This window comes from Populus nigra, chromosome 6 (genome assembly GCF_951802175.1).
Source record: "Populus nigra chromosome 6, ddPopNigr1.1, whole genome shotgun sequence".
In the NCBI taxonomy this organism is placed as follows: Eukaryota; Viridiplantae; Streptophyta; class Magnoliopsida; order Malpighiales; family Salicaceae; genus Populus; species Populus nigra.
The window spans coordinates 22,245,469-22,265,799 of NC_084857.1; the positions used below are offsets into that span (position 1 = coordinate 22,245,469).

Genomic DNA, 20,331 nt, shown 5'->3' on the forward strand with positions numbered 1-20,331 from the left:
ATTTTCATTTGTAATTATTCATAAAGTAATTATTAATATTATTAAAAATATCTAATTTTATTTAAAATTTATAAAATAATCAAATAAATTTTTAAATATCATCTTAATAATTTTATTTAAAATGGATTGTATTATAAAATAAAAAATTAATAGCCATATAAAAAACTAATTGCGTTTAGGTATTTAAGCACAATCCTGCTTACCTGGATTAAAATGAAAAAAAATCAAATATTATATGTCAATGACATATTTTCTTTTTATTTATAAATAAAAACGAACGATGTATTTTTTTGCTCCGACAAAGTATTTTTTATTATATATTTTTTTATGATTAAAAAGATAATATCTATTTTTAATATATTTTTATTCAAAAAACCTCAAAAACATGCTTAAAGACTTCAACAACTTTATTTTTAATCCTAAAACACCTTCTAATCACCTTAAGAGTCAATAATCAAACTAAATAAAAAAAATTAGAAACCTGATATATCTTTTGTGGCATGTTTAAAAGGTAAAATTATCATAATTAAATTACTCTTTTCAAGACGATTGCATTAATATTAATATCGATTTTTTTTTTATTTTATGATATAAATGTGGTCGCCAAAATTTTTCTCTGTCTCAATGGCTCTCTCATCTCTGACAGTCTTTGATAGTAGGTAAATAGTAAAAGTCAACAAATCTTCAAGTCTATAGTATAATAATATAATGACGTATAAGAAGATAAAAATATAAATCACGGATAGGTTTTGAGAAAATCCAACCCACAGGAGAGAGGAGAGGAGAGGAGAGGAGAAGAAAGGAGAGCTCAAAAGGCAAATCTTCCCGTTAACGAAGGTAATTTCGTTTATGTTTTCTCATTTCTTGTTTTTTTTTCTCGAAATTTAGTTATCATGATTATGGTTTAGTTTCAATATTATAAGAATTCAGCTGGGCTAGCTGGGCATAATAGGATATGATGTGAAATTTGATTTTTCTTATAACATAAAAGCAAAAACAATATCAAGAGTTTGGTGGGATTTGTTTGATTTTTGAACCCATCTATTGATTTTTTAGGAATCTATGCATCAACCCATCATACCTGGTTTGCCGGATGACTTGGCCTTGCGGTGTCTGGCAAAGGTATCTCATGGATACCATGGACTTCTTGAATCTGTCTCCAAGAGATGGAGGGATATGATTCGGAGCGCTGATTATGCCCGCTATAGAGCGAAACAAGGATGTTGCGGTGATTGGCTGTTTGTTCTTACCGAGCAGTCTAACAACCAATGGGTTGCCTTTGATCCTGAAGCTGACAGGTGGCATCCCTTGCCAAAGGTTTCTGGGGATTGTGCTGACCGTCAGCATTTTGGATTTTCCTGCGTTTGTGTTTATAATCGACTCTTAGTCATTGGGGGCTCCTATGCACCACTGGATTCGTCAGTTCTAATTCAAAGACCTTTAATAACAGATAATGTTCTCCAGTTTGATCCATTTAAGAAACAATGGACTAGTGTGGCAAGAATGCGAACACCACGTTCTCACTTTGCTTGCAGTGTTATCGCTGGTAAGGTTTATGTTGCTGGTGGGCGCAACTTATCTTGCACCAAGGGGCTTGCGCTGGCTGAGGTTTACGATCCTTTAACAGACAAGTATGTTCATTTGCACAACTGCAATATTTATTTGTGATGTTGTCAAACACCCTTGATAATTGTTTAGTGACTACTGGTTGCTTCTTATTAAACACCAGGCTTTTGCATGCTTTATGATTTGAGTGCATGGTTAATTACCAAAAGACGATCTGTTTTTTTGTTAATTATCTAAGCTGTCATGGTCCTCCTTTGATTATATCTTCTTTTATTGTTAAATCCATCACCATTACAGTTTACTGCTTAGGTTTATAATGACATTCCCCAATCAATCATGCATCTTCATTAAGTCAATATGGATATTTGCTTTGGAGTATTATGCATGTACATGCACAGAAAAATCTATGTTAAATGGATTGCGTTAATTCCATGAACAATACTTAGTCCACAGTACCTCATTTAAGGGCTAATGGAATTAAGATCCTGTTCAAATTCATCTTTTTCTAGTGCAATTTGTTGCTGGTTATGACATAGCAGAAATTGCAGATGGGAGGAATTGCCACCAATGCCAGCACCACTGATGGACTGCTTAGGATTATCATATAAAGGAAAATTTCATGTTTTGAGTGACCAGGTTGGCCTGTCAGAGACAAACATAACTCACGTTTTCAATCCATCAATTAACACATGGTGCACAATGGAGGACATTTGGCCTTTCTCCAGGGCAATGCAATTTGCAGTTCAAGTCATGTGTGATGGAAGAGTATACACAGTTGTTGATTGGGGTGAGAGCTTGATTAAAACAAGGGACTCTGAGGGAGGAGAGTGGTACACTGTGGGTTCAGTGCCTTCAGTCATTCTTACCAACCACACGAGGGCTTTGGAGGCCTTTAGTTATGGTTTTGCTTCCCTTAGAGATGAACTGTATATATTGGGTGGAAAGGTTCTCAAGTGGGAAGAGGCAGGAGCTGGAAGGTTTGACATCGTGAGATTAGATTTGGTGAGGGTTTGCAATCCAGTAGCTAGGCCTTTAAAATGGAAGGAAACCAGGCCAATGTGTGGACCAGCATGTGGCTCTATTCTAGGATGTGCATCCCTGGAAGAGGAAAGTTGTTCTCCATCGAGGTAAAGGAACCCTTTGTTACTTCGGTGGTAAAGGAACCCTTTGTTACTTCGGTGTTCACCATCTCTCGGCGAAGTCTATATTATGACTTTATTGAATTTTTACAATCCTGTAATTATAGTTTTTCTTAATAAACTGCGTAGAGTTTTCTTTGATTAGAATTCTCCTCGATCTTATGGCTAATGTACCCTCTTGTATGCTTCAGTTGGACGTGAAGAATGCACTTGTTATGGCCAGTGCAGTCACGGCTAATACAAAGGTGGGAGGCGTGTAATGGCAGTGTCCTTTCAACCAGGCGCATCAGTGAGTCATTGGACATCCGTTGACATCATGTTTGGCTTACCTTTTAATTCTATTCCACTCGAAGATGACACAAGGTAGGATCAGTTTAATGAAAGATTCCTCGTCTGGTTAGCTTGCTTTTTAATTCCAGGATTAGTTTAATGAAGACGGTTTTTACTTGAAAACTTTCCGTTGATGGAGAAGAACTTTCAGGTCACTGCCTTAACAATCGATTTGCAAGATTGAGAACAGGAAAAGACAGGAGAAATATGGCTCAAGTCTGCTTCACTGTTTCTCTTTGTTTGTTTATGCCTATTCGAATACAAACGCTTTTCTCAATGTTCCTAACCACATTGTGACTGAAACTTGGGGAGAAGTAATCACTGAAGCTATATATTCCAAGAACCCTTCTGAAAGGAGCAGTCTGCTTCACTGTTTGTTTGTTTATTGCTCTTTTTTTGTTATGCTTAGATTGAAAAGCTAGAATTTAGTGATTTTTATCAATCTTCGAAAATAATAGATAGAAATACTGCGAACGCAGCCATTGTGACCTTTGTCCAATCCAAAACTTGCTGCCTGCAGTCAGTTTGGGCTATAACTTGTATTGGTGGGGTTTTCTGAACGATTTGATACACGGTGGTGTGCGACGGTTGCATATAAGAGAAGAAATTGGCGCTTCCTGCGTGAAATTTAGAGGTACTCGAGATTCATATTTATGGTCATTGATGGACATGGTTCAAATAAGCCCGAACCCTAGGACCTCCTCCAGGTGTGGGCTCGGGCGGGGTCCTTGTGGGGACCTACCGTCTCGAGCCTAGCCTGCTTGTCATTGGACTTGGAATTGAGCCTTGGGGGACCCATCATCTCAAATTTTGGTTCTGGATTGTGGTGCCTGAACCCATCTCTCTTTCTTAATTGACTGAACTTAGGGTTTCAAACCCGAATCCGACTACTGGGTTCACTTGTTTTCATCAACTTTCTGCTTATGCCAAATGCATACCCATGAATCATCAAGTAAAGTTTGAAGCAGATGCACAACAACATTCTTTTCTATATCACCACCATATGAGACTCGTTTTTGTAAAAGATGGTGGACTAAACCCTCCATCGATTATTATATTTAATAATTTAATTACAAAAATTTTTGTTGGTATTTACATTAATAGTTTGTCGATACATATGTTATCGATAAAATCATGGACAGAAACAAATCTAATGTGATAGTGTCGGAAACCTTGAATATCTAAATTAGCATATAAATAAATAAATAAATAAATCAATCAAGAATGTAACCATAATCATTTTATGTTAACGCTTGGAATCTCTTGAAGTTTGCTTTAGAATTTGTCATTTATAAAAACTCTTTTTTGAGTGAGTGTTGTCTTTCAAATGAAACAACACAAAGACTTCATTATTGAGTCATGTGAGATGCTTAGAAAGATCTGCCTTGGTAAGCTCTTTTTTTTTTTTATATATATATGTTAACATGTTAAGACAATTCAAATACAATGAAAAATAAAAATTAATTGAAAGTATTTTTTTTTTAAATGTTTAAAAAACAAAAAGTAATGATTGTTTTTTAAAATATTTTTTATTTAGAAATACATTATAATAATATTTTTTATTTTATTTTTAAAATTTATTTTTAATATCAACAAATAAATCAATTGAAAATATTAAAGAAATAAATTCAAAATAAATTCTTAAATAAAAAAACAAACGTGATGTAAAGAAGTGGTCCTACCACGAGGCTGATATAATGGTTTCATGATCATAATTCGTGAAAAGCTGAGAAAGTGAGTCCCTGCATCCTTCTAGCTGGCTGGCAGCAAGCCTTCATGATTAGCGAGGGTGTCGGTGGAGAAGAACTTTCAGGTCACTGCCAAAACAAAAAGACGAGTGAGTGTGGACCCTTCTTCAGACCCCGTTTCGTCTTCCATCCCCCTTTTCATTTCATACCATACCAGAAAAGATACATTTACACTGCTCTCTAATTATCATCAAACAAGGACAAAATGCAGTGGCTTGTCGATTGAATTAAAGGTCCAAGACCTTTGTGAGCGGGACCCTTGCACAAGTCATAATCTTCTTTCCTGCTGACAAATTTATGTTCTTCCAATTTACGAGTACCTTGTGATGGGCACAATAGAGGAAAGGGTTACCCTGCCGAAATCAGCAAGATCTGATTTTTATAGTTGTAGGTTAATCTATCTAGTCGTTGTTAAAAAAGAAATGGCTTTGCATTTCATTGAGGGCTGGTGAATCTGTCTAGTTGTCGTGATAATTTTTTTTACTATTGTAATTAAATTAAATTTGGTTTAACAAGTTAATCTTGTGACTCGATTTATTGATTTAGTATTTAGTTTAAAGGGGTTTTCTATTAAATTAAATGGAAGTTAATCGGATCGATTTAGCGAATTAATCCGCCAACCGATCAAAACTCTTAATAGATAAGAGTTTATTTTCTTGATTTCTCACCAATAGGAATGGCTGGATTCTCTTATACCAAGATATCATTGGGGTTGGCTTGCCCCATCTTTGTTGATTCTTGGTCCTTTATGGGGCTTTTTAGCCCCCTTTTTGTAAAAAGTATCAAGTATCTTTATTAAATGAACGTTGTCAAATGATAATGATTTTAAAAATTGTGTGGTTTTGCTGTAAAAAGCTTGGAGAAGTAGTGCTAGTGTTATCTTGTCTGCTCCATCTATCCAATAAATATATGTATGGAGAAGAAGAAATACCACGTTGCCTCTCCTTCTCCTTCTCATTCTGATATAAAGTTGTTGGGATCGGCTTATCTTACACTCGTATATACGTGTATATATATTCTGAAATAGTTAATGCAAGCAGTGAGAGGAGGAGGAGGAAGAGGAGGAAGAAGATGATGACGTTGTACTTGTGGTTGGGATTTATGTATGGGTCAATGATGTGCTCTTTAACATGGAAATGTGTAAACTGTTTTGAATTCGAACACTCTCAGCCTCTGCCTCTCCAAGATTGGAATAATAATGTCACTTACAAAGCAGCAGCAGAAGCATTTGCATATGCATATGCTCGTCGCACACCACCGTTAACGGTGGGTCTTACACTTGTTTATGCAGCTGCTTCAAAGGGAGCTGGTACCTTCTTATTACTCTTAACTCTCACCTCATCTCCTCCGTAACTGATAATATGAATGATAATGACTTGCAACCTCACCAGTTTTCTCTCTTGTTATTCGAATAATATGCAGTCTGCCTGGACGGCTCATTACCAGGGTACCACATCCACAGAGGATATGGATCAGGCGCAAACAGTTGGCTCGTTCAATTGGAGGTATCCAGCTACTTGCTCTTCTATCATGTCTTGTTCTTCAGGATTCAAGCCTTCTCCTAAGCACCTGCTCTCTCTCTTTCTTTCTCAAACAGGGCGGAGGATGGTGTAATTCAATCAGAAAATGTGTTTTTAGTAAGAAAACACGCCATGGTTCTTCACATTATATGGAAAAGCAGATACCTTTTGAAGGCATTCTCAGCAACAAAAATGAAGAAAATCCTGGTCATTCATGTCTCTCAACAACTTCTTCACATGACTTACTCTCATAATTCTTGCACAAATTATAACTGCTATGCGCATTTGCAGATTTTTATAATTGGAACAGGGTCAAGGTTCGTTATTGTGATGGTGGATCTTTTAGTGGAGACAGTCAAAATGAGGTCAGTGATCTTTCAGCACATATTTTCTTTTATGTGCTTTGCCAAGTCTGTTCTTCATTGCACAAGTCTCAAAAGCAGGAACTGAAAATCTTGCATTATTCATAAACTTACTTCCGTCTCCGCTCATCTACAGTACCACTCTCATTTACAAATATTTATCTACATTTCCCCACAATCAGTAGTTTGAGGGTATTGCTGACCTGCTCACTAAGCTGCTGGACTTGAGCTGTATTCTCCAATTAAAATTTATTTGTTTTCCAATGGAAGATTGAGTAAAATTTACCAGGCCTCTGGCTGAGTGAATAACGACTTCATCCTTACTCCACAGGCAGCACAACTCTATTTTAGAGGACAAAGAATCTGGTCAGTTGTCATGGAAGATTTGATGTCGAAAGGAATGCGCTATGCTAATCAGGTCCCTCAAACCTGCCATACAACTTTTGTGCACTGTTTTAGTTTTATTTATTTGTAGGTTTTTTTTTTCCTCTTTGTTGTTTTCCAGGCTCTTCTGTCTGGATGTTCAGCTGGGGGTTTAGCATCTATACTACATTGCGACGAATTCCGGCATTTATTTCCAAGAACTGCTAGAGTCAAGTGCCTCAGTGATGCTGGTTTATTCCTTGACGTGTAAAGACCACGAGATCCTTGCATTTTCACTCCTCATTGTGTTTCCAATATTAGCATGGCTAAACTACAGTAGTCTCTTGTATGCAGACCTGACATCTCTGGTTGGCGCACGTTAAGATACATGTTTGCGGGAGTGGTCATGCTGCAGGTACCTAGACTTTCCTTCAGATTTTCCATTACAGTGATTCAGTGCGGCGAATCCTGAGGATTCTCAGCGACGTATGGGTATATCAAGCGCAACGAATTACTCAACAAGAAAATATTTTGGCATGGCTCTTTTGTTAGCCCAGATGGAAATCATTATTCCTGCAGAAAGTCATTAATTGATGATTCTATTCCTATCATCTTGTCTATTGATATTTTACTTTTTCAGACTCCATAATGATCTTCTAAGCTTAAAACAACTAGCTATTTAGTTGATCCTAACATCTAGTCAATCAATTACTCATTCTCAGTTTGTCTGGACTTAGTCCGAAGCAATTCTCTATCGATTCAAGTTAATGCTGGAATGATGCTTCTTCATCCAATCCATCTTCACTTTGTCATCTACGTTTGCTTTATAGCATTTCTACATTATCTTTACCGTCTCCTTTGAGCTTTATGTATAAAGATCATGCTTCTTGGGGTGGATTTCTTTGCTACCTCCTTAATTTTTGAAGTCGGTTGACAATGGCAGAATCATGTATTTCCATTGAACACAGTTCCATACATCACGTTAGCACTGGTTTTTTTAGTGATCTGAATGATTTTCTTTGTGTATTTGTTCATTTGTCATGATCTTGATTCTTGAGGTTAAAACTGGTTTAGAAAAACTACGTGTTTAATCTATCGCAGGGGATGCAAAAGAACCTGCCCCAGGGTTGTACTAAACGCTTCAATCCAATCATGGTAATCTTTTTCCTGCAGCACATATGTTGCTTGCCATTTTATTTTTTCTCTGATATTATTCATGAATCTTCTTTGCTCAGTGCTTTTTCCCTCAGCGATCAATTGCTAGCGTCAGGACTCCACTTTTTCTTGTCAATACAGCTTATGATACATGGCAGGTATGCATTGTGTCTGTACTGCTCAAAAATTTAAACTAGTTAATGAAATATAAACGAATTTACTATCTGAGGAAGTTTCTGCCATTCCTATCTGCCTCATGTGTGACGCATACGCAAGGGTGCCACGACATGTTAATACCAACACCTTTTACGGCACCAGTGTATGCACTGAATCGTTCATACAGATAGAGTCAGGTCACTTGCATTCGTACTAAATCCATATGAGATTTCATGCTTCACATGAATACATTCTATTATTTACAGAGAGTGTTTGATGACACAAAATAACAATGATTTGTTCGCGTTTGCTTTCCCTTCAAACAGATCCAGGTCAGTTTAGCTCCTGCCTCAGCTGATCATCATGGAAACTGGAATGGATGCAGAAAAAACTATGCACGCTGCACTGAATCACAAATTAGTTTTCTTCAAGGTGATTTATTACTGTTCCTACAAATGATAGTTTCATGATATCACTTTTTTTGTCGATGCAGTATTTTGATGATAATTTCTATGGTAACTTACCACCACACTTGTTTCACCTGAATCAGGTTTCAGAAATCAAATGCTCTATGCTGTAAGAGGCTTCTCAAGGTTGAAGAAAAATGGATTGTTTATAAATTCATGTTTTGCTCATTGCCAGACAGAGAGACAGGACACATGGTTTTCTCCAGGTTCTCCCCACATTAAAAGCAAGGCAAGACCATTCCAACCTAACTTGTTATTCTCTGAAGTTAATGCCACATCACTGCTTTACATAGTATGTGCTTAAATTCATTTGTTAAATACCCTATTTTGAACACAAAACAACCCTGCTTTTGGCCCCATCAGTGTGAATCCCTGCCATCAAATTTTTAGATAACATGCAACCTCTTCGCTTGTGTCCGAGTAAGAAACAATCAAAGGAAGAACACCACCAACCAATGCCTTTGCATTGCCTTAATGCCACTGAGCACAAAATTATTACCATCATAACTTTCAAAAAACTACAGTTCCTTCTCTTTTGAGAGTTTTAATTATAGTCAACTGAGGCGGGCTCTCTGTGATGCAATTGATGATCAACTTACAGGGGATAGCGGAGTCTGTTGGCAACTGGTATTTTGATCGTGCTGTTATTATGGCTATTGACTGTCCGTACCCATGTGACCATACCTGCCACCACCTGGTGTTCAAGTGATTTTCTATTTATATAGCTACGATATGTGTCATTGAGCTTTCAAGAAAATAAAATCTCGTTGAGCAGTTCAAGTGATGGTCATCAAGACTCGATTGCCTTTTTCGTTTTTCTTTTACATCTTCACTGAGTTGAAGGGTCATGAAAGTTGTAAATGGCAACGTAGAATTTATTAGCTGTGAGATTCATGCATGGGAACATGCTGAAGGATCTACTACTACACTTTTGGTTGTCAAGGAAACTTGGGGATACAGCTGCCTGCTGAAACTAGCTAGTTTTGATTCTGGCAACTTCTAGGCATTAGGAGTTCAATTGTCAATCACAAAATAATAATGATTAGAAGTACGTTGATCATAATTTCTCATGGCATCATAAGAATTCTGCTTAGTCATTGATAAAGACGGCCAACAGGATGATCATCGGCAATGTTATGATACTGATGGCTCCGTATTTCTAACTCAATATTTTTGTGCTTTTAAATAGCCCAAACCTGTGATATGATTTCAAAGGTTGCGGGGTAGCCAACATATTGTCACCGTTACTGATGTTGCTGATGAGCAGGAAAATTGAAAGAAAACCCTATGCATATTCCTTGCTAGGAAATGGACTTTGCCTGTCACAATGGTTAAATGTGCTGGCATTTGTGCTTGAATCTACCTTGCACTAGGCAAAAAGTATAGAGTTGATCACTAACATGATTATGGAGGAAACACTCATTTGGTGCTTATGTATTATTAACCACAACTGGTTGAGTTATTCTCCGGTGATTATGCAAATCGGACAGTATGTCATTAAGCTGTTTTGTGGTGGTCAAATCCTCTTTTCTTTGCCTTTTGTTGATTCGAAAGATAGATAAGAGTGGTTGGAGTAGTAACCTAAGATTTTAGTTCACGCTTGGCATGGTTTCTAGGCATGTTGGCATCTTAGAAATTTGAAAGTCTTGTGCACTAGTACTCAATCTGCTCCATACAGAAGAGGTAAAAATTTTACTCTTTAACAGATCATGCATGGCACCAATCCGAGATGGTGCCTTGCTGGACTCCTGGAAATTGCTTGCCAAGGTTGTAGTCCCATGTTTCTCCCCCCCCAAATCATCATCATAGAAGTAGGCGTTAGAGAGAGAGACGATGAGAAGAAGAAAGTATCTTTTGTGACTTTTTAGCTTACATTCCAAAATAAAAAGAAAGAAAGAAAGAAAGAAAGCTTCAATCTGCAAGTTCTGCCAACCAAGAACCAAGGATTAGCATTTTGATTCTGCCATTTTGACATACAGAAATACTGTAAACTATCTTGCAACAGACACTCTGAAATCACAGCTAAGGTCTTTCTAAAATGGAAGTCCTCTTCCTCTGTGCCATCAAATGTTTGCATATAAATTTTAAGAGCTGATTAATCCCTAGATTATCCCACAAGTCATTACAACGTAATCACGTGTATTCCGAGCTTTGAAAATAATTGTTATTAATACCACCAGTGATGCCAATTTGCGTTTGAGCCATCTCCATCTATTCGATATTTCTGGTGGTTAGACGTTGATTTGGTGCATCACGAGTGTAGTGTCTGTTGATTGTGTTCGGCTAGAAATGATGTGTTGTGATATTCCGACCACTTGATATCTGTTGTCTCAGCATCAGCGGAATGGAGTTGTAAGGTCTTGTCTGATGATCCACCATCATCTGCCAACCCCCATGAGAAGACGTTGCTGTCGAATAAGGACTTCTTCTGAAACTCACTACTTTCGCTGCTGCAATTACTTGAATCCCAATGGATGTTATTGAATGTGCCCATTGAATGAAAGGGAAGACCTGCATGGACTTTATTGTCCATTTGAGCAGATAAGATTGACCTTGAAATCGTGGGTTCTAGTGTTCTGGAGTTGAGTTCTTGGTTTGGCTCAAAAAGACTGCACTTCTGGTCCAGCTCTAATTGCTCATGATTCAACTGCTGGACTGGGAATTGCAGGTAAGCAGTTGAATCTAAACGGCTGTGCTGGATGTTGGGGTATCGATTGAATGGCAAAGACTTGTCTGGGAAGAATTCCTGGTGGGCACTGGTTTTGGAGGCATTCAAATTGTCATCTCCTTTTTCAATCTTACAGCTCGATACATCAATGAGTGATGGCTTTGAACTATCTGCCTTGAGATTGAGTGAGATCGCTGTATCCAGTTCTCTTGAGGCCTTCTCAGGGCTCTTGCTGGTAGAAAGCTTAACCTCAGAAAGTGGCTTGTGGGTGTTAGGGTCAATACCTTTCTGCATGAGTTTCTTCTTAATGGAAGAGTTCCATAGATTCTTTATCTCATTGTCCGTTCTTCCTGGCAACTGTGCTGCAATTCGAGACCACCTGATAGGATAGGAATGCATTACAGTTCTGTGAGCACAGTTATCATTGATCTGACCTGAATACCGTTAGTTTAATACAAGGAAGAAGGCACTAAATTATTGACACCTGTTGCCTAGAACTGACTGAAGTTGGATTACGAGGTTCTCTTCCTGGCTTGAGAATCTGGTTCTCTTCAAGTCTGGTCTTAAGTAATTGATCCACCTCAGCCTGCAACTCTTTCCGCACCTTTCAAGACCTGAAAATTCATGATCACATTAGAAAATAAACAAAAACTTGTTAGAAGCAAATTAAATAACATCCCAGGGTTGGCTGGCAGGGGCCTCCCAGAGAGACAAGAAGTGTCACCAGCTAGCTTGGGGACGGAGCTCCAGCATCCATGTCCATGCTCGGTAATGTACCTCAAAAGCTTCTCATCTTCTTCCGGGGACCACAACCCTTTTCTTAGTTTCTGCTTGTAACCGCAAGATTGCCTCCCCATTTGAAGAAGAAATTAAGCTTAATTTTCTAGTTGAAGAATGGTCTGTAAGAACTCAGAAGAAGCAAAGCCTTGGGATCTTAATAGGCTTGTGTTTCATTAATGTTATAACTAAGTTGGAAGTGGAAGAGATCAGAAGGAAGGAAGGATGTATACAAGTTTGAGAAAGGGAAACAACATCTATGATGAAGGTCCTGAATTATTATTAATTGATGGAGAAGGGGAAGCCTCAAAAGAAGTGAGAAGTCGCCTTCAAGAGGTTGATACATTACACACATGTTCGAGTCTCTTCTATCTAATTGCTTTGGTTGTGGCCCGCAGCTGTCTCATCAAGGTCTAAGTATCAATTTCATGCACAAGCTGTTCTGAAAAAAAAGACCAGAAAAAGGTAAGAACAGCAGAAATGATTAGATTAGAAGAAGTCTTTGTGTATTGTTTGTATTATATAATAATTTCTTCTTCCTGCATGCTGGCCACCATCTAGGAAATGGGATGGTGACTTATTAGTCTGTGTTTGGCATTTCATAACTTTTGATGCGGCTGTGGTTTAAAGAAACAGGTTAGGGAGTGTTTGTGTTTTTGTCTTTAAATGTTTTTTTAAAAAATATATTTTTTAATATTTAATCGATGTATTTTTAATGTTGTTTATAGTTTTAATGTGATAATGTTAAAAATAAAAAAAATCTAAAAAAATTATTTTAGTATATTTTAAAATAAAAAATACTTTTAAAAAGTTTTATGATTACAAACAAACTAGAAGTTATGGATTATAGTTTTTTTTTTTTAAAATAACTTCAAGTTTCTATCATAATTTATGATGAAAAATCAAGTTTAAATAGTGAAAAACAAATAATTTTTAAAATTATAATCAGCTAAAGAGTATATTCATTTGGTAAAGTCAAGAACTGAATATTTGATTCAATTATATATACATTCTCAATCTCACAAGGAATATTTAGTTGGTACAGACAGCAAATTAAAGATTTAGGGTTTTAGGGATGCAGCAGCAGAGTTACTTCAATGGTTGTTGCTGGTGTCCATCCATGGCCAGCCCTAACATGATGAACTCGAATAATGATTCTAAACCATGACTACTTTTTGACAAAATAGCAACAAACGGACCCACCCTAATCAGAAACTTGTATCAGATCTCAAATGTAACAATCCTGTGGACATGGAGTGAGATCGATCGATGGGAGACAGAGGATCAGTGGTCAAAGGGAGATCTCGATCACACATGATGATCAAGGAATTACTGTGGTCCCTTGGTGAGTGGGATTTTCGGAGGTGTGATGGCCACCGACAGGGATGAGCAACTTAAGCCCTTACATTTTATCCCAGTGAAGCAGGCTACAGCCTCAGTCTCACACAATCTGTGGTCCTTTCTGTGGAATCTGCAGAGTTCTTCAACCTCAATCAAGAAAGATACATAAATTTGAAATATGAGTGCATGAGGGCCCTGAAATTCTGCTCTTTAGTAGCTAAGATCAGACTTTGTCAGCTCCTGGGGACCTGGCTAGCTTGGGATGTTTTACAGATGAAGGACGTTTCAGTGATGTGAGGGAGTTCCAGTATAGTAAAAGTTGCATGCGCCTTATTCTTGCGGCTTGAAGCATGTATACACAACCATTTGATAAGAAAGGGCAACTTCCATTTCATACTTAATCATTGAGATTACAAAATAATAATAATAATAATAATAATAATTATATTTCCTGTTGATTTCATACTTAATCATTTTTTGTTTTTTATTTTTACTATTCACGAGGCACACAATTTAAAATTCCAATCGTCAAAGTTTTTTACTTTTATTTTTATTTTTGATCTCTATTTACTAAGGTTTTGACATTTCATTCTCACACTTTATTTGATGGGTCCTACGCTTACAAGAATAAGAGCATGGCTTGTTATCTACCTTTATATTTTTTTTCTTTATTTTTAATTAAAATCCATTAAGATAAATTAATTAAAAATATATTTTGAATATTATTTTATTAAATATTATTCAATTTTTATTTTGTTTTCAAATAATATTATAACATTCTTTTTATAATATTAGCAAGTATTTTTTTTGTACAACCCTTCATGATGGTTTTTTTTTTAAAATTTAATTTGGTGGCTTTTGTATGCATGTATATTTTAATTAATGTATAATTAAATAAAAAATAAATTTCAAAAAACAAGTTTATTAAACCCAACAAGGTTCATGACCGGGTAACGGGCTTGACGAGTTAACTCGGGTTGACCCGAGTCGATTCAAAATATCATCACCTTAACATTTGTTTTTTTTTTTAAAAAAAATAGTTAACATGACACCTTCCTGAAATTATTTCAAGTCAGAATAGGTTTAACCAAGTTAGTCGGGTTGCATTTAGACCTATCAAATAGATTAAGTTATATCGAGTCAACTCCCACCAGGTTTAATTTAAAATCCTAGCTAGAAAAGAAGTTGAGTTGAGGCTCTCTAGATTGAGCCCCTGGGTTTGATTGTGTTTGATAACATTGCCAAAAAAATTGATTGCTTCATACGTTTTATGTCAAAATTATCATAATATTATTTCTTACTCAAAATTTTTTTTTATGATTATAATAAGATGTTGTCTAAAAAAATATTCTAGCAAAAAAACATAAAAAATAGAGTGTATTAATAAGATAAATGAGTTTTAACTAAAGAGATTTTTTTTATTCTTATTTCAAATAGTTCAAAGTTTTTTTATATTTGTTATTATTTCTTTTGGTTTTTTATGAAATAAAGAACATCGAACAAAGTAGAAAGAAATATTAATAAGAAAAACAAGGAATTATATTAGAAATTATTTTGTTTCTATAAAATTTAAATTATTACTCGTTTTACAAAAAAATATATTACAGTATAATTAAATAAAAAAATCAAAGAAGTCTTGCAACATAATATCATATTTTTTAAATCTATTTTTACTTTCTTGATTAATCTTTTATTAGCAGTAACAATTCTTTCTAAATTTACTAGGGTATATAATTCTTAATTTATTTTATTAAATACACATATTAAATTTTCAGTTAACCAATTAAATTTTTTTTCAAATATTAAAAAAATCATTAACAATCTAATATTTCTTATGTTAAAAAAATGATTTAAACTAGCTAGTGTAAAATTACTACAAAAATCATTATTAGCTCCCGTACTTAATTACAAGTATATTCATGAAACCAGTCACAGCTTGCTTCGAAAGCTTAATTATTCACTGTTAGATTAGATGTCGCTCAACACTTACAGATATATCATTGCAACTAGCTTGTTTCCAAAGGCTAAATAGGGTTTTTAATTAAATATATAAATATAAAATAATTCTAAATAAAATACAAAAATATAGTAAAATTATGAACAGTAACTTCTATGCGTTTTGGCTTTACCCGGTCCAACGGTAAAATAAAGAATTATATACGTGGATCTTTGACCAAAATCCCCTGCATCACCTTCAGCTAGCTTCTTTCCAAAAGCTGTCAACTGGGTAGGAGCTAGGTAAGAGTACGTTCCAACTCGGTTCTCTTAACTCATCAGCATTTGATGGCATCAGCTTGTGGTGAAATTAGCATGGTTGCATAAAAATTGAACTCACTAAAATCTTCTTGTTGCAAGCAGGCACGATGAAGCTAGCAGAACGCCTATAAGGAATAAACTGGTACAAGGAGTCCAGCTGAACCACCCAGATCCGCTTCTTTCATCAAGCAACACAGCTCCTCTTGTTATTGAACTGGCGTGTTCAATTGGCATTGCCTTGTCCCCAACCCTAACAGGCACACCCGAAGAAATGAGCAGGAAGAAGAATGCTTTAGATTCCAAGTAAGGGCATTCTCTCCCTTATCGAGCTAGGTTTGAAAGAAATTTTCTATTTCAAAAAGAAAATTTATTCTAAATAGATAAAATTTATCTTTTTAGATATAAAGAATATTCCAAAATCAAATTTCTTTCATTGAACTTTATACAGTTGATCCAGCAGAAGCCGGGGGTGGCAGTACCTCGCCCCGGATCCATTCCAGTTTGAAATTCATAGCCTTATACCCCGTTGGCTCAGCAGCATTTATCCCTGACCGCCTCGCCTTCACAGTTGACGAAACGAGTTGCCTTTCTCCCTGGCCTCCAACTAATGGCCCTGCCTTCCGAGTAGAGGCCCCTTACCTTAGCTAGGTAGCCAATCATTATCAAGTAAGGAAGAGCACCTTACCTTAAGGAAACTGAAGATAGCTCAATGAATGGGGAGAGTTACGAGAAGGGAAGGGCTTCATAGCTCCTTACTATATTAGCCTGTGCTTTATTACAGGTAGTCATTCCCCCCGTTCCTTTAGTCTTTTCAACGGTACTTGAATCCCAGAACTGAAGCAGAACAGCAAATAATATAACTGCGGCAATTAAAATGACCTAAGAGTTTACATAACATAATATTCAGTAAGCCACATGCTTTTGATGCAAAGCTGTCTGAAAAATATCCATACATGGCTGCCATAAATTGACTGTATACATAAATATATAGATAGACACGCTCATTTTTATTTTTATTTCTTGGGGCCTTAAACTGAGCAGCCATTCGTATGGAAAAGATTTAACCACTTCAAAATCAGCCTCGACTGTATATATTTTTGCAGAAGTGCGCGCATATGCTATTTAAGTATTCGCCATGCATAAGCAGCTGGCAAGATCACTGGCTATATTATACATTAATCTGATCATAGGAGGCGATGCATTTTCAGCTTTTGCCCAACTGTTACTGCTTTTGCTCCATGCTTTCATCAACCTTAGGCCTGGTATTCATGAGGACCTGCATGCAAGAAGAGAACATATATACGCATATTGATGATCAGCAGGTAAATCAAATGGCATGCATGGTAACTTTAGTACTAATTAATTTGTAAGAGATCATCATCACTTCATGATCACCTTCCGAAGCATGGTGTTTTCATTGGTCAATGTGGAGATCTTCTCCTCTAATTTGGTATTAATTTCCTGCAATTCTTTGGCTCTTGATTCCAAGTCATTGACGTAAACCTTCTTTCTTTCTCGAGCTTGTTGGGCTGAGACCCTGTTCCTTAGCAATCTGCTACATTCAGAAGAAAGTCATATACACACAGCAAGGGAGATCCCATAATCCAAGCATTACAAGTTAAGAATGAGATCTTGATTATGGAAAATTAAGATCATTTCTAAATAATTAGATTATTCCATATATAATTGAACTCACATATTACATACTAAAAAAAGGGATGACTAACCTCCTACACTGTGAATCTCTCTTTTTTTTTTCATTATTTAATATTAAATTTAAATTTAATTTATTGTTATTATTTTTTTAATTTTATCATTTAATTAATTCTGAATTAATTTTAATTTGTTTTTTATGAGTTTAGGCACAACCTCAAATAATGACTCAAATATTTGGTTTGTATTATATTTTTCGAGCATTTAGTTTTGTTATCAAATAATTAAGTGAAAAATAATTAAAAAAACAAAGTTATCAAACTCAATAGAATCTATAATCTAAATTATGAGTTTAGTGGGTTAAACTACGATGCCTAAGCAATCCAATATTCTATTATTTCAATATTAAAAATTAAAATATCTTTTTAAATTTACTTTTTAAAAAATAAACGACGCTTTTTATCGGTTGTCTGAATTGTCATTATACCTACCATGTTGACCGGATCATGTCGGAACAACTCCCAAATGATTTAATTTTAAACCTATGCTAGGTAAAGAAGTGAATCAGTAGGTTTCAAGGTTGATTTGTTAAGTCGAATTTAGTAACAATATCAAATAGTTTTCTATAACCTAGAAATTTTAGGTTTTAACTCTCTTGCTTTGCTATTCATGTAAAGAGTGAAGCAAGTTTTTTTTTTGTTATCATTTCCTTTTTTTTTTTCATTAATTTTTTGCTAATTTGATACTTCAACATTAAGTTTGTATTGAGTTTTACATCGATTTTGTTTTCAATTTTATCTTTCAATATTTAATTGAGTTTGAATTGATCTTTATAATCTGTTTAAGTTTGTTTTTTATAAAGTTATCATTGTTTCAAATAACGTTTTGATATTTGATTTGTGCTCGATTTTACGAGCGTCTATTTTACTCATCATATAATTAAGTAAATTGTTTATTTTTTTTAAAAAAAGCTATCAAATCCAATAGGATCCATTATCCAGGTTGCATGTTTGACAGGTTAAACAACCAAGATGTCATCTAGATCATGCTATAACAACTTTCACATGGTTTAGTTTTAAGTTTGTACCAGGTAAGGAGTCGGGTCATCAAATTTCCAAATTAACCCGTTAAGTCAGGTTTAATAATAATAACAAATAGTTCTTTGTGACCTAGAATTTTTGTTTTTGTTCAAAAAAATATTGATCTGACCCGTAATATCGCGCGCGGGCAGAGAGATATATATATATATATATATATATATATATATATATATATATAATTGAAATTAAATATTTGAATGAAAATCTAATGAAATTATATATATAGCTTATAAATAAATGAGTTTTATATGGTGATATTTTTAATCGTTTACTATAAATTCAATAACAGAAATGGAAATTAGATATTGATTTTGAACATTAAATAACATTTAACTAGTGCGTTAAGGTAATCTATATGTATAACAAAAAGAAATGATGGCTCTCGTAAATAACAACATCATATTTAAACTATGAATGTAGGACTCACCTCTTGAGCCTTCTATATTCTTTGTCAACAGGGTTTCGTCCTCTATGGCGTTTATTACTCCCTGTTGCTGCTGGTGCTGCTGCGGCGGATTGAACCTCTGGATTATTAGAATTAATGTTCTTATTATTGTAAGTAGTAGTATTATTACCAGCAGCAGCAGCAGCCGCCTCCGCTGGTGGTCGAGCTTCTACATCCGGAACCGTGAAAAGATCTTCATCACTGTCTTCATGATCTGGACCAAATTAATTAATAAGTAACATCATTATAATTACTGTAATTAATTTCCCACGAGCACTAGGCCAAGCAGACTATATATGTGTATATAATTTCATGTGTGTGTGTGTATAATTACTCCAGCTAGCTAGAGTCCTGTCTGCTGGGTGGATCTACAACGCACCTACTAATTTGTTTTTGTGGTGTGAAATGAGATTGTCACTTGTACTACCAGTACTTCTCCTGATCCTCCAAGAAGAGGAAGAAGAAGAGGTAGCGGTAGCACTAGTGCCCTCCACCTGATGGTCGTCGTCGTCGTCGTCGTCGTCGTCAAGTAATTGCTTCTTATGATCATGAGGGTACTTCTTGTTAGATTCACCAATATCCATTATCTTTTCTGTTCAATTACACGATCTGAGCTGATTATCTACCTCCAAGTACAGCTACGATGCCAATGCTAAAACTGTCTCCTAATGGATCATGATCTGACTGTGAATGTGTGTATTTTTGTAACAGTTGTCCATGTCCATACCATCTATCCTCTCCTTTTTGGAAGGTCTTGTTTAAAGCTTCTGGCTCATGAACGACCACGTTGATACATGCACAGCCGCCCGCCCCCCTCTTCTCTTCCTGTCTCTTTTTCTCTCTCCCTCTCTACCCATTACCTCATATATAAATATTAGCTATCTAACCGTTATTTTTTTTTCTAAGAAAATAATACCGGTATATAGATTATTTTGATGTTTTTTTACTTATAAAAATTTAAAGTATAGATTAAAAAATTTATATAAAAATTTAATTAAATAAATCGATAATCATCTATGTAAATAAATAAATAAAATCGTTAACAATAACCAGAAGAGAAATCAAACACTATCAGATTTAATAGTTTTACCAACGAAAATTTATGTTGGTATTTAAACTCATAGTCCTTCGGTACTCAAAGAATTATCTCAACCCAATAGCTTAAGTTGTTAGGTGAGGTTTCAAGTTATGATTTATATTATTTTTTAACACAATCTCTCAAGTGAAAACCCCTTTCATGCAAACCCTAGCAGAATTTAATGGAATTCGCGAACATAAGATCTAT

At 35.4% G+C, this 20,331-nt stretch overlaps 4 protein-coding genes across 8 annotated transcripts; 2 read left to right on the plus strand and 2 right to left on the minus strand.

The window, feature by feature from the left end:
• Window positions 1-621: 621 nt before the first annotated feature.
• On the plus strand, window positions 622-3,389 carry LOC133696034 (F-box/kelch-repeat protein At1g16250). The gene is made up of 4 exons (XM_062118048.1): window positions 622-837; window positions 1,057-1,631; window positions 2,115-2,693; window positions 2,897-3,389. The coding sequence occupies exons 2-4, from the start codon at window positions 1,063-1,065 to the stop codon at window positions 2,904-2,906; spliced, it is 1,158 nt and encodes a 385-aa protein (XP_061974032.1). The 5' UTR covers window positions 622-837; window positions 1,057-1,062; the 3' UTR covers window positions 2,907-3,389.
• A 1,736-nt stretch (window positions 3,390-5,125) lies between these two features.
• Window positions 5,126-9,869, plus strand: LOC133697754 (pectin acetylesterase 10-like). Of its 2 annotated transcripts, none has more exons than XM_062120509.1 (12): window positions 5,126-6,092; window positions 6,206-6,288; window positions 6,381-6,519; window positions 6,595-6,668; window positions 6,997-7,083; window positions 7,171-7,295; window positions 7,383-7,443; window positions 8,130-8,183; window positions 8,264-8,341; window positions 8,666-8,771; window positions 8,890-9,035; window positions 9,408-9,869. In XM_062120509.1, exons 1-12 carry the CDS (start codon window positions 5,855-5,857, stop codon window positions 9,513-9,515), a joined length of 1,299 nt encoding a protein of 432 aa, XP_061976493.1. In that variant the 5' UTR covers window positions 5,126-5,854; the 3' UTR covers window positions 9,516-9,869. The 2 variants fall into 2 exon arrangements, with proteins under 2 accessions (XP_061976493.1, XP_061976494.1); XM_062120510.1 differs by having other exon boundaries at window positions 5,364-6,092; window positions 6,381-6,510.
• An 860-nt stretch (window positions 9,870-10,729) lies between these two features.
• Window positions 10,730-12,813, minus strand: LOC133697756 (transcription factor MYB8-like). The gene is made up of 3 exons (XM_062120511.1): window positions 12,199-12,813; window positions 11,959-12,088; window positions 10,730-11,853 (listed from the first exon to the last, which is right to left on the minus strand). Exons 1-3 carry the CDS (start codon window positions 12,329-12,331, stop codon window positions 11,058-11,060), a joined length of 1,059 nt encoding a protein of 352 aa, XP_061976495.1. The 5' UTR covers window positions 12,332-12,813; the 3' UTR covers window positions 10,730-11,057.
• A 3,444-nt stretch (window positions 12,814-16,257) lies between these two features.
• Window positions 16,258-19,853, minus strand: LOC133696257 (transcription factor HY5-like). Of its 4 annotated transcripts, none has more exons than XM_062118394.1 (5): window positions 19,426-19,853; window positions 19,177-19,260; window positions 19,029-19,107; window positions 17,244-17,403; window positions 16,258-17,124 (listed from the first exon to the last, which is right to left on the minus strand). In XM_062118394.1, exons 1-5 carry the CDS (start codon window positions 19,628-19,630, stop codon window positions 17,071-17,073), a joined length of 582 nt encoding a protein of 193 aa, XP_061974378.1. In that variant the 5' UTR covers window positions 19,631-19,853; the 3' UTR covers window positions 16,258-17,070. The 4 variants fall into 4 exon arrangements, with proteins under 4 accessions (XP_061974378.1, XP_061974379.1, XP_061974376.1 ...); XM_062118395.1 differs by having other exon boundaries at window positions 16,684-17,124; window positions 17,244-17,400; window positions 19,426-19,848; XM_062118392.1 differs by having other exon boundaries at window positions 16,684-17,124; window positions 19,029-19,260; window positions 19,426-19,849.
• Between the last annotated feature and the right edge of the window lie 478 nt (window positions 19,854-20,331).

What these genes read in the sequence shown, in the direction of transcription:
- LOC133696257 (XM_062118392.1), bottom strand. Translation starts at nt 19,630, where the DNA reads ATGGATATTGGTGAATCTAACAAGAAGTACCCTCATGATCATAAGAAG. An exon ending in GAATATAGAAGGCTCAAGAG is followed by an intron (nt 17,404 to 19,028) that starts GTGAGTCCTACA and finishes TTCTGAATGTAG; the next exon opens with CAGATTGCTAAGGAACAGGG. An exon ending in AAAACACCATGCTTCGGAAG is followed by an intron (nt 17,125 to 17,243) that starts GTGATCATGAAG and finishes TCTTGCATGCAG; the next exon opens with GTCCTCATGAATACCAGGCC.
- LOC133697754 (XM_062120509.1), top strand. Translation starts at nt 5,855, where the DNA reads ATGATGACGTTGTACTTGTGGTTGGGATTTATGTATGGGTCAATGATG. An exon ending in AACGCTTCAATCCAATCATG is followed by an intron (nt 8,184 to 8,263) that starts GTAATCTTTTTC and finishes TTCTTTGCTCAG; the next exon opens with TGCTTTTTCCCTCAGCGATC. An exon ending in CTCCCCACATTAAAAGCAAG is followed by an intron (nt 9,036 to 9,407) that starts GCAAGACCATTC and finishes ATCAACTTACAG; the next exon opens with GGGATAGCGGAGTCTGTTGG.
- LOC133696034 (XM_062118048.1), top strand. Translation starts at nt 1,063, where the DNA reads ATGCATCAACCCATCATACCTGGTTTGCCGGATGACTTGGCCTTGCGG. An exon ending in TACGATCCTTTAACAGACAA is followed by an intron (nt 1,632 to 2,114) that starts GTATGTTCATTT and finishes CAGAAATTGCAG; the next exon opens with ATGGGAGGAATTGCCACCAA.
- LOC133697756 (XM_062120511.1), bottom strand. Translation starts at nt 12,331, where the DNA reads ATGGGGAGGCAATCTTGCGGTTACAAGCAGAAACTAAGAAAAGGGTTG. An exon ending in CTCCGTCCCCAAGCTAGCTG is followed by an intron (nt 12,089 to 12,198) that starts GTGACACTTCTT and finishes ATGAATTTTCAG; the next exon opens with GTCTTGAAAGGTGCGGAAAG. An exon ending in CAGTCAGTTCTAGGCAACAG is followed by an intron (nt 11,854 to 11,958) that starts GTGTCAATAATT and finishes CTATCCTATCAG; the next exon opens with GTGGTCTCGAATTGCAGCAC.